The sequence below is a fragment of the Acartia tonsa genome, chromosome 14, assembly GCF_053477335.1.
Source record: "Acartia tonsa isolate MP-2025a chromosome 14, ASM5347733v1, whole genome shotgun sequence".
NCBI lineage: Eukaryota > Metazoa > Arthropoda > Copepoda > Calanoida > Acartiidae > Acartia > Acartia tonsa.
The window spans coordinates 2,216,564-2,232,715 of NC_137273.1; the positions used below are offsets into that span (position 1 = coordinate 2,216,564).

At 33.3% G+C, this 16,152-nt stretch overlaps 1 protein-coding gene across 1 annotated transcript in view; it reads right to left on the bottom strand.

Annotated features, from left to right (window-relative positions):
- Positions 1 to 828: 828 nt before the first annotated feature.
- The window catches only part of Zir (dedicator of cytokinesis), a 78,853-nt gene continuing 63,529 nt past the window's right edge, over positions 829 to 16,152 (bottom strand). Inside the window, exons 52-70 of the mRNA XM_080148184.1 lie at positions 15,639 to 15,769; positions 14,949 to 15,054; positions 14,566 to 14,642; positions 12,867 to 13,011; positions 12,439 to 12,522; positions 11,468 to 11,622; positions 10,913 to 10,999; positions 10,051 to 10,155; positions 9,571 to 9,646; positions 8,612 to 8,698; positions 8,230 to 8,278; positions 7,609 to 7,666; positions 6,430 to 6,491; positions 5,995 to 6,094; positions 5,541 to 5,635; positions 4,115 to 4,175; positions 3,686 to 3,777; positions 3,140 to 3,211; positions 829 to 2,677 (exon numbers count right to left, since the gene is read on the bottom strand). Of these exons, the coding sequence (XP_080004310.1) occupies positions 2,638 to 2,677; positions 3,140 to 3,211; positions 3,686 to 3,777; positions 4,115 to 4,175; positions 5,541 to 5,635; positions 5,995 to 6,094; positions 6,430 to 6,491; positions 7,609 to 7,666; positions 8,230 to 8,278; positions 8,612 to 8,698; positions 9,571 to 9,646; positions 10,051 to 10,155; positions 10,913 to 10,999; positions 11,468 to 11,622; positions 12,439 to 12,522; positions 12,867 to 13,011; positions 14,566 to 14,642; positions 14,949 to 15,054; positions 15,639 to 15,769 (1,682 nt within the window). The 3' untranslated portion in view covers positions 829 to 2,637. The remainder of the gene's footprint in view (positions 2,678 to 3,139; positions 3,212 to 3,685; positions 3,778 to 4,114; positions 4,176 to 5,540; positions 5,636 to 5,994; positions 6,095 to 6,429; positions 6,492 to 7,608; positions 7,667 to 8,229; positions 8,279 to 8,611; positions 8,699 to 9,570; positions 9,647 to 10,050; positions 10,156 to 10,912; positions 11,000 to 11,467; positions 11,623 to 12,438; positions 12,523 to 12,866; positions 13,012 to 14,565; positions 14,643 to 14,948; positions 15,055 to 15,638; positions 15,770 to 16,152) is intronic.

Sequence of the window (16,152 nt, forward strand, 5' to 3'; positions counted from 1 at the left end):
AAGTGGATTCCCTTTGTCAATGAGCAATCAGAATATAATTTACTTAGTCCTTCGGTCGATCTAAATATGACCAGTACATGTTCTAGGTATATAATATGTATACTAGCGTCTGCGCCTCTAGCATAGAGACTCTGTCTGTTAAGTATATTATTAGTTCTAGGTGCCACGCTGTAATATTTCCAGGGAACTAAAGGGTTAAGACAATGACCGGAAAATTGATGTACATCTCCAATTGTAATGCACAAAATTATATTTCTGTGGATTAAAACTAGTAGTTGAAACGTTTGTACACTTAAGTTAATTTAGGCAATTGGCCCCGCAGGGGCTAGATATAGGAGAAAAACAGATGTGAAAATACGAAGCAACGCCCCTTTAGAGGCGTTGTCACGAAAGGGACTATGCCCCAAAACAATAACATATAACTTTGGGGACTATTAACAGCCCAATGTCCCCTCTCTTTTTAAATATACATAAATTCTTTTGACTTCAACCAGATGTGCCGACAGACAGACGAACAATGAGTCATTAAGTAGCTTTGCTACTAAAAACATTGTATAAAAACTATAAAACGAAACAATAACTAGGAACAAATTTTTTATTAAAGCTTTTTTTAATAATTACAAATCATTATTTCATTAATAACAATATACTTAATAATTATGCTTTTAAATAATAATAATTATAATATTGCTTAAAACTAAACAAAATACTTAATTATCAAAGAATTATAGAGAATATTTATTAATCGCATCATATTATAGACAGCTTTTCGCAGATAGTAAAATGAAAAATAATAAGGCTCGGGCCAAAAAAACTGGTATATTTAAAAAAAATTCATTATCGTGATAATTGTCTGTAATACAATACAAGATTTTTTCACGTATTTATCGGGTTCGAAGCCAAACTGGAATAGTTATTTACCGCATCGTATTATAGACAACCTTCCACGTATAGTTAAATGAAAAAATATAAGGCTCGCGCTAACAAAACTGTGTAATATTTTGATTTTTAATTCTATTTAAAATTGTCTATAGTACGATACGATACATATTTTATTTATAGAATAGCTTAGAACATGTTCTATCCTATATCTGTACTATTATAAAAGTTAGGGATTGAACAATGGACAATAAAATATCTTCCCCCCCCCAAAAAAAAAAAAATGTTGTGTGTCTAATTTTCCGGGAGGTAGGGGACATTGGGCTGTTTATTACCCTAGTCCCAAAAGTCTCATATTAACGTTTTTTAATTTGTTGGCTTAACAACCTTAGGGACTTTTGTTGAATTTCTATTGGTGGGGAATAATTTTGTGTATCATTGGGAATGTTTAACAATTTATTGGCCATTGTCTTATCCCTTTAGATCTTTAATCGACATTGTCCCCTCCCTTACAACTAAAACTACGTAAGATCAATTTCGTCTCAAGTAAATATATAAATTTTGAATAATGGTTATATATCGTATTATAGACAGATTTCCGCGAATAAAAAAATGAAATTTATTATATGGAATCAAATTTGATAGCCCCGAGGGGCCGAAAGTCCAGGTTTACAAAACTGGTAGAAATTGATTTTATGATTTTTATTTAATATTCGGGGGAAATTGTCTGTAATACGATGCTACATATGATTTTCCAGTATGTCTAAGAATCAGATCTAATCCAGCGGATATTAATCGGTTTCGAAGCCATACTAGAAAAATGTTATTTCTAATTTTTGAGCATTTTTCATATAAACAAGTTTTTTTTTCAGATCATTAATTTTTTTGGCTATTTTTGTACAGAAATTGCTTAAATATACGATTCATTTTAACGATTATGATTAATATTAATAACAATTTTAATAGGTATTAAAACACCTTTTACATAAAGCTGTACAATTACATAGATGTGCGTTTTTATATAATTTGAATTGAATTTCTTCATGAAACATTTTACATTTATATGAAGGGACTAGAATTTTTTTGTGTAAAAAGTTTAAAAACTTTGATAAAAATGCTTTAAAAATGTTAATAACATATGAAACACATAAGTTTTATTTTTTGATACATTAAAAGTGGCTTGCAGTAGAGGGGAAGGGGGAGGGGTAAGGCTTGCCGTCTCCTTTTTTCACCCCCCCCCCTCCCAACCCGGCCCCCAACAATGAATTACTGTGTAAGCCTCTATATACAACCTTAAATTCAATAAAATAATACATAAAGTTTAATTGGGTGGGGGGTAGTAATCCCCCCCGCCCCCTTCTTAAACGTCCCTGCATAAGACCTAACTAAAGATTATTTAGGGGAACGTTTTAAAAAAATATCATGCATCGTTAACTTTTTTTCATTTCTTATCCTGTTAATTTTTTCTTGCATAGAAAAATTTATTAATCACTACCAATGTGCATTAATCTCAGGGATCTTAGGGGATAAGTCAATGGATAATAAATTCAAATACATTCCCAGTGATGATAAACAATTTACTCCTACTGTTGATTAAAATCATTGGTTGACAAGTTGGACATACATACTCCAAAAAAAAATTCAAAGAAGTACCCAAAGTTATTCAGCAAATGGTAATAAAACTTTGGGTACCAGTGTCAATTGTTTTGTCCCTTAAGATCCCTTGATTTTGATTGGTGGATAAGTTTAAAATCTTCGTCAGACAACAGGGCTGGTTATGCTCGCCTCCTTCTGAATTCTGAAAAGCAAAATAATTCTATTAAAAAGAGTAAATAAAACATTGTTTTAGGTAGTTGGGGAATATTGTCTTTCACGGTCGATTAAGTCTTGTGAAAGTGTAGGTAGGTACCCTCACCTAAATAGTTATTAATCTTTCCAAGACCTGTTAGAAGCTTTACTGTAGAGGAGGAGAACCATATGAGACCAAGATATTTGCAGAATCTTGGGGAGAGTAAAGCAGGGGCTTTGAGTATAGATAGATAGATAGACAGATAGACATTCTGTTACTTTTATTAATAGTATTTACCTGGGTTGCATATTTTCAGGGCCAGGTGGTAGGGTGAAGCAGTACACATATACAAACAATCAGACAGACATACAAACAGACGTCTTGTTACTTATATATAAGGATTTACCTAGGTGAAGTACACACAGACAGACAGACTCACATACATCCTGATACTTTTATAATTGTATTTACCTGGGTTGCATATTTGCAGGGCCGGGGGGAGGGTGAAGCAAAGGCTTTAAGTAATCCATGCACCGGTGGTAACTAAAATTAAATTCAAAATAATTATTTTACAATTAACCGATAAAATGATTTTTATTGTATCCATTTATCCATATGTTTATCTATCTATCCATCTATCTATGAATCTATATACCCTTATACTAATATATCTATCCATCAATCTATCTATCCACATATCTATCTATCTATCAATCTATCTATCCACATATCTATCTATCTATCAATCTATCTATCCACATATCTATCTATCTATCAATCTATCTATCCACATATCTATCTATCTATCAATCTATCTATCCACATATCTATCTATCTATCTATCAATCTATCTATCCACATATCTATCTATCCACATATCTATCTATCTATCAATCTATCTATCCACATATCTATCTATCTATCAATCTATCTATCCACATATCTATCTATCTATCAATCTATCTATCCACATATCTATCTATCTATCACTATAAATCTGTTTATCTATCTATCTACCTATTTTCTAATTCAGCCTGTAAAGCCTCCTGATCTTTCTTGATAAACTGACGATTACGCTTCAGCGCGTCATTGGACTTCTTCAACAAATCCTAAAATTTGTACAGAATTAGTTTTATGAAAATTTTTGCCTTCTAAAATGTAAAAAAGATGTATATTTATGAGGACTATTTTTAAGACACATAAAATGGCTAAATTTTAAAAGTTATAACATTAATATTAGCAACCTTACGACTAGAAAGCATTTAATTTTTTAAAATCATAAAAAAAAGATAAAAACTTCAGGTAATTCTTTTTATGTAAAAAAATATGTAGTATATCAATCTACGATAGAACAAAGTAACAAAACTTTTCCACCTAAATAATCATTAAATAAAACTTGTGGAGTATATAAGCTTCTAATTGTACGAAAATTTATGATAATATTACCTTGAAGCAAAGTCTGAGTTTATTTTCGTGTTTTGTGGGAATTTTACCATCAAACAGTTCCCTACAATAGAGTGATAGATAAGTATACATAGATAGATAGATACAAGTGTATTTAGAAATATAGACAGATAGAAAGATAAATAAGTATACGTAGATAGATAGATACAAGTATTTAGAAATATAGAAAAGTATACATAGATAGATAGACAAATAAATAAATAGATAGATATTTTCATATTTTGTTGGAATCTTACCATCAAACAGTTCCCTACAATAGAGTGATAGATAAGTATACATAGATAGATAGATACAAGTATTTAGAAATATAGAAAAGTATATTTAGATAGATAGACAAATAAATAGATAGATATTTTCATATTTTGTGGGAATTTTACCATCAAACAGTTCCCTACAATAGAGTGATAGATAAGTATACATAGATAGATAGATACATAGATAAGTATACATATACAATACATAGATAGATATCTCAATATTTTGTTGGAATCTTACCATCAAACAGTTCCCTACAATAGAGTGATAGATAAGTATACATAGATAGATACAAGTATTTAGAAAGATAGATTGATAGATAAATGTATACAAGTATTTAGAAAGATAGACAGATAGATAGATAGATATATATTAATGCTTAGTGGAACTTAACAATCAAACAGTTCCCTACAATAGAGTGATAGATAAGTATACATAGATAGATAGATACAAGTATTTAGAAATATAGATAGATATATATTTTCATGTTTTTGTTGAAATTTTACCATTAAACAGTTCCCTACAATAGAGTGATAGATAAGTATACATAGATGAGGTGTTCATGAAGGGAGATAGATACAAGTATGTCTAGAAATATAGATAAAAAGATATTTTATGGAAAGGGGAGTAAAGGGTAGGTTAAAGGGGAGTGAAGGGTAAGTAGAATGAAAGGGAAAGGTAAGTAGAAAGGAAGTGAAGGGTATATAGAAGGGAAGTGAAGGGTAAATAGAAAGGAAGTGAAGGGTAAGTAGAATGAAAGTTAAGGGGGAGTAGAAGGGAAGTGTAGAGTAAGTAGAAAGAAAGTGAAGGGTAAGTAGAATGAAAGTTAAGGGGGAGTAGAAGGGAAGTGTAGAGTAAGTAGAAAGAAAGTGAAGGGTAAGTAGTAGAAGTGAAGGGTTAGTAAAAGGGGAGTAAAGAGGAAGTGACGATTAAGTAAAGGAAAGAAGAAGGTAAATAGACAAAGGGATGGGAAGAAATGGAAAGAGTAAGTAAAAGGGAATGGAAGTCTAAGAGTGAAGAGATGGAAATGTGAAATAAATAAATCATCTGCAATGCTAATAAAAATTTATTCTCCATCCTATGTAGCATTAAAAAGTTCTACATAAACTCTTCTCAAAACTGATTCCTAGGTGGATAAGGCATGTAAGTTTACCTCAAGAATACTCTTGCAATTTCTATTGGACCCTGGTTGACTGTGGTCCCAATACATCCTTGGAGTTCCAACTGAAGAATCTTGGGGTCATTCGACTGTTCGAAATATTGGTTTTTAATCCTCGTTATTTTAAATCCAATTGGCTAAAAGATGGTCTTCAAAACTTACTATCATACTATAGATAAGGTAATCTATTAATCTTAATGGTGGTTGGTGGGGGTATCTTACATTGTCTTATGAATATTTTGGGGGAGGGATCCTCCACCCTCCACCCCAGACTCACCCATAGGAAAAAAATTCCCCAATAGAAATTATTTTATACTTTTTTAGAAACTACAAAGGAAAGTGAAGAAACAACTGTACAACCCTCCCCCCCACATTTTCTTAAAGTGCCCCTAGAGGCCTCTAGGGAAGCTGCCGCTAGTGTTCAAATACTCGGGATAAAAATCCATTCCTTAATGGCCATATCTAGTTTCGTAACTTTGAGTTGAATATCCTCTATAGCTACTTCAATAGGCTTCAGTTCAATCACTTTTCTATCGCTCACAAGAATCCTAAAATTAAATAAAACATCGTTAATTATGCATGTTAGAATTGTTCTATCGATTTCAAATTTGATATGGTAATTACTGTATTAATTTGGTATGATTTAGAAAGCTTAGCAACTCTATAATTAAATTGTTTCCAGAAAGTCCATAAATTCATTTTTCTGACAACATTTTATTATGTGATATTGTTATACTATTCATTTAAGTTTTGGAATACTGATACCTAGAACAATGAAGTACAATGTTACAAGCGAAGCAACTCTATAATTAGTTACTAAAGAATGTAAGTATGTCCTTAAACAGCATTCTGTATATTAGCCCTGATGTTTACTTTTTTTTACCTTGTTTTGATGTAAGGAAAATGGTTGGCTGTGGTCAAAATGGTTTTCCTCTTGTATTGATCCTGAAAATATAAATAACGTACTTTTTTCCGAATGGCCTAGAAACCAATTAATATCCACTGGATTAGAGCCGGATCTCAATTATATTGTAAAGTATGTACAGCATCGTATTATAGACACCTTTCTGCGGATATTAAAATAAAATCTTAAAATTAATATCAGTTTTGTAAGCCTAGCCGTTCAGGTATAACAAAACAGGTTTTAATCTTATAATTTTTCATTTTAATATCCGCGGAAGTATGTCTATAATAAAATAAAGGGTAGACTATAAATTATTCTATTATTAAAGTTTGATATAAACTAGTTATCTAACTTGGCGTTATCCTCTTAGAAATTTTTTTTTCAATTTTTTTCAATTTTATACCCCCCCCCCCCCCCCCCCCCCCCCCCGACTACCGACGAACAACTATTTTAGGTTAGGTTAGGTTTTAGGCTAGGGAGCCGAGCGCTGCGGCTAGGCAGGCAAGGGGGCCGAGCGCTGCGGCTAGGCAGGCAAGGGGGCCGAGCGCTGCGGCTAGGCAGGCTAGGGAGCCGAGCGCTGCGGCCAGAGTTCATAGTTCGCTGTCGGGGGGGGGGGGGGGGGGGGGGGGGGGGGTACTCAAATCTTCAATATTGAAAAAAAATTTCTAAGAGGATAATACCTCTAACTTTTTATTAAATCTTGATTTGTTGGTTCAAACTAGCAATGACTATAAGTTTAGCCAATAATTTGTAATTACAGAATTGGTAATTTTATTTATCATTATTGGGGATATATATAAATTTATCGTCAATTGTTTTATCCCTTGAGATCCCTGGAAATAATGAATTTTATTGGCTCAACTATCAGTGATTTTAGAAACAATATCTATCAAAAAATACCAATGCTGTTTCTTGTTTAGTTCCCACTGCTGCTATGTCAGATGCACGAGATGAATAGTTAGATAAGGGAGAATGCTTTAGTCTAAAACAGGCTAAACTGTTTACCTTGCAATTCCAGACAAAGGTCGTGCAATCAAAGGGTTAATCTTCTAAGTGTATATAAGGCCAAATAAACAGGAATAAGGTATAGCCAACAAGCGAAATAAATCTTAACTTCGTTGTTGGTATAAGGTGCTAAATAAAAGCTGAAAAACTGACCTGTAATTCTCCATGGGCCGAAGAACCACCTTTGGTAAACGGAGTAGAGAAAATGAATCTGAAAAAAGTTCATATAAAATTTTAAATGATACTTTCCCTCAAATTGCTAGTAAGCACAGAACCCTTTCTCCCTTAATATCTTGCAAAAAAGGGGGGTAGGGTAATTTTATATTCTATGCTACTATTCCCTGTGGTACACTGCAAAATACAAACAAACGATTTAAAATAAGGGGTGGAGGAGTTTTCAACGGAATATAAAAGTGGTAAAAAAAGGGCTAAAAATCACCAGAAAACCAGTAGGAAACTAAGTTCCATAAAAATCACTACCTAGTAATCAGTTTAGCGGTTAGCAAGTTCTTATGTTTTAGACAAGCACCATTTCACATTATAATCTAGCGGTGTGCCACTGGCTTCTAGAGACTCGGAATTCTTTCAAAGGGTAGGGAAAAGCAGTAAAATAGCCTAAAACCATCCTAAGATATCTTTAAAAAATTGCCTAAATCTATCCCTTGACCTAAGTAACGCTTCCTTAAACTGAATAACTCATAGGTTTATTAATTATTGAAATCTTAAGCTGAAGACAAAAAAAAACTTACTACTTTATATGATAGGATATTATACCTGCAAATATTATGATTCTTCTCATATTCAGTTAATCTATCTCTCAATTCTAAAAAAAAGACAAAAAAGTATGAAAATTAATACTGTTAAAGCAAAATATTTAAGCCTATTCGAATGATACCAATAAGCATTTTCAAAGCTAAAAATAAGCCGGTAGGCATTTGTTAAAATCATGCCAAAATTAAAGATACATAGTTTTTTTAGAATGAGTCCGATTTCGATTTAAATCCGCTGGAATAAAACCTGTTCAGAGCCATATCGTATCGCATAAAAGACAATTTTCTACGAATCATAAAACGTAAAATCTTGGAATTAACTGTTTTGTTACAAAAATCTAATTTTTGGCATAAGTTTTATAAATGCCCCTTTTATTTTTATGTACCAGTTTTACGAATAAACTTTTTTAGTTCACATGGGTTTTGATTGGTAGGCGTATCATCTCTTGTTGCTAGCTCATACATCTTTTCATCTGATCAGATATAGAATCAGAAAAAAAACTATAAATGAAGTGTCATGTAGGTATTTTTCTAGCACTGAAAGAGGGACATTTTTCAACAAAAAATTCCGTAAAGTTTTGTGCAAGCTTACAGTCAAATGCTCTTATTAGGTCAAACTGTCCTTAATTATGACCAAAACGCATAATTAGGAACAATCATAGTATAATAAAACGCATAATTAAGAATAATTTGACCTAATAAGCGCATTTGACTGGAAGCTTGCACAAAACTTTACGTAATTATACGAAAAAAATGACGCTCCTTCTTACTTTGTGATAAGTGACAGTTATTACAAAATGAGAAATAGTCTAGTGGTGCTAAAAATAATCAGGAAGAAAACAGCATTTTAAAAATGCGAGAAAAAACAATTCGCGGGTTTTCTTCTATTGTAAAACTTCCCAAGCCAATGAAAAAATTGGGTAGGTGTTAATAATTAATTTCTGCCAAAGGTAAGTGGGTTAAATTAGGCAGTTCCATTAAGAAATCTAAAAAACCCTGTATAAATAAATTTACTTTATAATTTGATGATAGCATTTTTTACAATGCCGTTTTTATGCGATGGCTTTTACTGAGACATACCGTACTAGCAACGACGCCCCTAGAAGTCTCTAGGGGTACTTAAGGTTTAAAAAGAAAAAGGAAAACAACTATTTTATTATTTTTTATTGAGGGGGAAGGCAAGGGGGTCATTCTTTATCGCGAGGGTGGAGTTATCTCACCCAAAATAGTTAAAAACCTTCCATAGACCTATAAGAAGCTTCACTGTAAAGGAGAACCATATCAGTTCAGCGGATAGCGAGATCCTTCGCTACAACCATATAATAGGATAAATATAAAAACTTACCGTAATTATCAAAATAAGGTTCGGCATATGTAATTTGTATATGGGCCTTGTCGGAATCTAGCTTGGATAGATCAACCTAAACAACAAAATTGTAAAAAATAAAAAGGTAGCAAACTTTGTACTATTGCGCCTTAAAAACTTTTTGGCGTCATAACACAAAGTACTCTCTTTTGAAAATTGATAACCCCCCACCACCACCCAAATCATTGCACCCCCCCCCCAAAAAAAAATAAAACCGTTAAAAAGCTTTAATGTAAGTGTATGTGTATGTTGAATGTTGATGTATATCAGCAAAGATGATACACAAAATTACTCCTTCTATAGAATAAAACGTTTGGAAACTCAACTTAATTAACCAACCAATCAAAATTCAATAAAAGTAAAAGTTGTTAAACCAATATTACCATAAAACTTTGGGGACTAGTGTAATAAACTGCCCAATGTCCCCTCCCTCCCTGGATATTTTCACAATAATTTTACCTGTTTTGAATCCTTGATGATGACAAGATTTTCCGGACCATATTTGTTGCCATAAAAGTTTGCCAGGCGCTGCGCAATTTCTGGCAATTTGGTTAACATTGGTTCCTAACAGTTTTTTTAAAGGTTTGAATGATAGCTTTAAAAATAGATGTAGAATATACGTGGATGATATAACAGGAAAAAAATTGTCGTCAATTTAGGTTGCAATTTCCCCCCACATTTATTGGTTGGGCCGTTTATACAGTAGGAGGAAAGAGGAAGGGGGTAAAGGAGGGGGATGGGGGAGCTCGTTATTTTAGCCCGCTACAGAGTTTACTTTATTATAGAACATGAAAATCAGGTGTAATATCCAAGTAATTAAACATCCATTGTTTTTAATAGACACACTTTTTTATTATTAAAATCGAATCTTTTCTACAATGAATTAGTGTCTGTACCAGTGTACATCCGTCGGAACGTAACGGTTAGCTCTTATCGTTAACATTGGCATGTTAGAATTGTCCTATTGGTTTCATCTGATTTAAAAAAAATGGTACATAGGACAATAATGACTTTTTTTGCTTAGTATCTCTATAATAAAGTACTAAAAATGTTAGTATGTCCTGAAACAGAATCCCATTGATTATAAAAACCATTCAAACTTTATCCTGCCTTATATATGAACTCATCTCCATCTTAATCACCAAATCTTAATACATTATGTCTAATTGTCCTATGGATCACCATTGACTATAAAACATTCAAACTTTATCCTGCCTTATAGATAAACCTCTCTCCATCTAAATCACCAAATCTTAATAAATTATGCCTAAACGTCCTATTAATCACCATTACCAATAAAAACATTCAAACTTAATCCTGCCTTATAAATGAATTCTTCTCCATCTAAATCTCCAAATCTTGATCCATAGAAACCAACACGAAAATATGTACAGAAAACACGCTTACCCTAAAAAGAAAATATCCTTATATAAAAGTATCAGGATATCTATGCGTCTGTCTTTAAATATATTATTATACATAGGCCACGCTTACAAAAATATTAAAAAATACACAGATTAATCCTTTTATTAAAGTAACAGGATGTCTTTGTGTCTGTCTGGAAATATGTACAGAGCACAAGCTTACCCAAAACAGAAAAATATTTTTAAAAAATCCTTATATAAGATTGAATTGTATAGTTGGTTTACTAATAAAAATTAAGATAATAAAATAGCAATATACAAAGTAGCAAGTTTTTTTTTAAAGTTAAAGATCTCAGAAATTGCTGGTCCAAATTGGTTGTTCTTGTCAGAGAAGCTTTCTAAATGGTTTTTGGTGATTTAAGGCTATTTTCCTAACCTCCCCGACCCTCCCCTAGAGGCTAAGAGCTAAACAACAAGTTGAGACAAATAAACAAAAAAAAAGATATATTAACCTGTAGAGCCTCAATCCTTTCAAAAGCTTTATACAATTTCTTGTGAATCTCTGCCAGTTTCTTAAAATCTCTGTTAGCCTCGTGTATCTTGATAACGGATTTGTACACTTCATTCACCGCCTCAAACATACCGCCGCGGTCCAGGTAATCCGCCGCCTAGCCGCCGAAACAAAATACTTAATATCTTATCCGCAAAAAAATAAGCATAAAAAAGGAAAAAGGAAAAAACTATAATTATTTTTTATCGCATCGTATACCTATAGATGATTTTTATTCTAATATTAATGGAAAATTGTCTATATTACGATTCTATACTTGATTTTTTAGTAAGGCTGAAAGCCGGTTCTAATCCAGCGTATATTAATCGGTTTCAAAGCCATACTAGAAATTATATTATTAGTCAAAGAAGGAAGGGACATTGGACTGTAAATTATACTTGTACCCGAAGTTTCACAACTACGTTATCTTATTGGTTTACTCAAAACCTGTTATTGAATTTTAATTGGTTGGTTCCAAACTAGTATTTTAATTTATCGTTCATTGTATTATCCCTTAAGATCAATGCTTATTAATGCATTAGTATATGCTATTCTAATTAGTAATGTTGTGCTACGTATCTTTATAATGTACCTACTTGTTAAACATAAATAAAACTTCCCTAGAGATCTTAAGGAACAGACCAAAAAGTGTAAAATCGAGACAGACATACAAAGTGGAATTTAATTGATCTTCGCTACAATGGATATACAATACGTATGCACTGAGAAAATGTTTCTTCCAGCTGGCTAATATAAAGATACTCTCCATCAACTTCGTTTAACCCATCCCCTCCCCTCATATTAGGGGAACGTACTCACTAATAAATAAGGGTCAATGTAGCAACCTAACTTGACAATTAAGTTTCCCCTGTCATAATATCCACGTATTCTAGATTCATTTTCGCTACCAATGTAAATTAAAGAATTTTCGTTCCTGTTCAAGAAAATCTACGAGGCCATTTTCTGTGAAATTTTTGCCAGTGCATATTCCTTCTTCGTCGGGTGAAACAATGTCATCTAAACAAAAAGAAGATATATATTTATCGCATCGGATTATAGACAGCCTTCCGCAGATATTAAAATAAATAATTTTAACATTTTTCAGTATTCCTTCGAACAGGTTCCAATAAAGCGGTAAAAAGGTAATGTAAAGTAACTCTACTAATGCAAGTGAAAATAATTCTTTTCCTTTTAATAATTTTCCATCACAGGACCAGAATGCATATTTCCCGAAAGTAAAGCCAAATTGGTTCAGCGGTTACCAAAATCTTAAGCTTCAGACAAACAAAACAGACACAGTTCTAATTTGTATTATAGATGAAAAAGTACTAAAACAGAAAAGGTACTAAAAATGGACAAACCTGAAACAGCCGATTCATTGATGGCATTTGGTGTGAGATGAGAGAATGTTACAGCACCCTTGGGCATATACTTTCTATCCTCTAGCATGTGAAGATATTCAGACACCAGGGCTGCACTGTGGATCTTACACATGCCTGCTTCAACCTAGATAGATAGTTAGATAGATAGATACTTTCTATCCTCAAGCATGTGAAGATATTCAGACACCAGGGCTGCACTGTGGATCTTATACATGCCTGCTTCAACCTAGATAGATAGATATTTTCTATCCTCCAGCATATGGAGATATTCAGATACCAAGGCTGCACTGTGGATCTTACACATGCCTGCTTCAGCCTAGATAGTTATATGATAGATATTTAGATAGATAGATACTTTCTATCCTCTAGCATGTGGAGATATTCAGATACCAAGGCGGCACTGTGGATCTTACACATGCCTGCTTCAACCTAGATAGATAGTTAGATAGATAGAAAGATAGATTCTCTTTTTTTCTAGCATATGCAGATATTCAGATACCAAGGCCGCACTGTGAATCTTACACATGCCTGCTTCAACCTAGATAGATAGATAGTTAGATAGTTAGATAGATAGATACTTTCTATCCTCTAGCATATGAAGATATTCAGATACCAAGGCCGCACTGTGGATCTTACACATCCCCGCTTCAACCTAGACAGATAGTTAGATAGATAGATAGGTAGACAGATACATAGGTAGATAGATACTTTCTATCCTCCATCATAGCGTCGTAGCTCAGTGGTAATGCACTGAGTTACGGTGATGAGAGTTCAAGTTCTAGTCCCCATGTGGCAACTCGAATTTCTCAGTTGAATACATTCACGCAACTTCCCCTGGTTGTGTAAGAAGGGGATTATTAAGTAAGTTTGGATACTTAATAGTCAAGTACATAATATCAGTACTACCCTTATCCCAAGCTCCTCTGCGGAGAGCGTCATTCATTACGGTGACTTAATTTGGGACACCTGCCATATTCGGCGAGGGTGAGGTAATAATGAGTAGGTCCCTTGAGACAGCGGGTCAAGTACTTGTACTTGAGCGTGGACCTTGAGCTGGCCCTGGTGCTAGCATACAAAAGTGTCTCGTCCTACTCCATCACTACTTAGGTCCAAACACTAAGAAACTATGGCTACACACACACTCCATCATATGCAGATATTCAGATACCAGGGCCGCACTGTGAATCTTACACATGCCTGCTTCAACCTAGATAGATAGTTAGATAGATAGATACTTTCTATCTTCTAGTATGTGAAGATATTCAGATACCAAGGCTGCACTGTGGATAGATAGATAGTTAGATAGATAGTTAGATACTTTCTATCCTCTAGCATATGAAGATATTCTGATACCAAGGCTGTACTGTGGATCTTACACATGCCTGCTTTAACCTAGATAGATAGAAAGATAGATAGATTCTCTTTTTTCTAGCATATGCAGATATTCAGATACCAAGGCCGAACTGTGAACCTTACACATGCCTGCTTCAACCTAGATAGATAGATAAATGGATTGTTAGATAAAAAAATAAACATATTCTATTTTTAGCACTGTGGCTTGATATTACCTTCATTAGCAGCCGATAAAATCATATTTCCCCCATAATGTTACGGACTGACTAACTGACGGACAAACAAATTGAATTATAGAGTAGCTTCGCAACTAAAAAAAACTTACAAAATTATTTTGTTCCAGATGTTTGTTTGCCATGTTTTCCAACCAGGTTAGTCGGAGATCTGGTGACGTTTGGTAACCTATAAGAGATTGATAATAATCAAGTACTAATAGTGTAAGTTTTCATTAATCAGTAACGCATATTAAGTAGTTTTGCAACAAATATACTTACAATTTTGTTTAGACTTACACATTTAATTTTATGTGATTTTGGGGAGCAACTCTTCGTTTTTTGACTTTTTAAACTGCCCCCACGCCCCCCCCCCTTAAAATATTTTAGATTTATTATGCTCCTTGGCTACACCTTATTCCTAGTTTCAAAGCTTTTATGGATGTTGTCATCCTTGTTCTACAAATATTTAACAACTGGCTAATGGTACTCATACCTTTAGCAATCCTGTACATGAGATCCATATGCATTTCCGGATCATCCAGGTATTCTTTCATCTTAACTGTGTCCGACAGAATCATATGCAGATTAAATACCATATCCTAGATACATACATAGATAGATAGATAGAGGTATGGATAGATAGATAGATATAGCCAGGTATTTCTTCATCTTGACTGTGTCAGACAGAATCATATGCAGGTTAAATACCATATCCTAGATACATAGATAGAGGTATGGATAGATAGATAGATATATCCAGGTATTCCTTCATCTTAACTGTATCAGACAGAATCATATGTAGGTTAAATACCATGTCCTAGATACATAGATAGATAGTAAGATAGATAGAGGTATGTATAGACAGATTGATGGCGGTCCCATCTCCCAAACTGCTAGACTGATATGCTTCTTCTTTACAGTCAGTGGCTACTATTCAGTCAATCAAATCTATTTGAAATTGCCGAAAATTAAACAGTTTGTTGGAGTAAAGTTAAGAAGGGGGAAGGGAAAGAAAAAAGGGAATGCGGTTGAGGGGAAATTTTCACTTAGAGTTGTTTGTCAGAATCACATTCCCTTTTCCCTGTTTACAGTGAAGCAGGCATTGGGAAGGTTTTTAACTATTTAGGGTACTTCTACATCTAAAGAAAAATAAAGCCCCTTGAAAAATTACAGATATACTCACCCTGACTTGATCTGGGAAAGAGTTGAAGCTATCAGATAGCTCATTATCCTTCTCTGCATATGTTAATATTGTCTTCAAACTTTTCCTCAAGTGTTCCTCGTTGAAATTAAAGTTGGAACTGATCTCAGCAACTAAACATTTATAATAAAGGATTATTACATCCAAAGTTCTAGTAGTTTCAATTCAAAGGTAAATATATTGGCTTATTATTATATCTTCAGAGTTCAATAATATAAATTTTAAAAAAATAATTTCAACCAAACTAGGAAAGGAAATTATAAATAAGATTTAATAAAAAATACCAAATTTTTTAGCCATAGTAAAAAAACATGTTTATACACATAGGGTACCAGTATAATTACCAGGGAGGAGGGGGGAGATTGGGTTTTTATTCCACTAGTCCCCAAAATTTATTAGTAACGTTTTTTTTATTTGTAGGCTCAACCACTTTGTTGACTTCAAATGAATTTTATTGGTTGGCTGATTTAATTGAGTGTTAAAACGTTTCAACCAC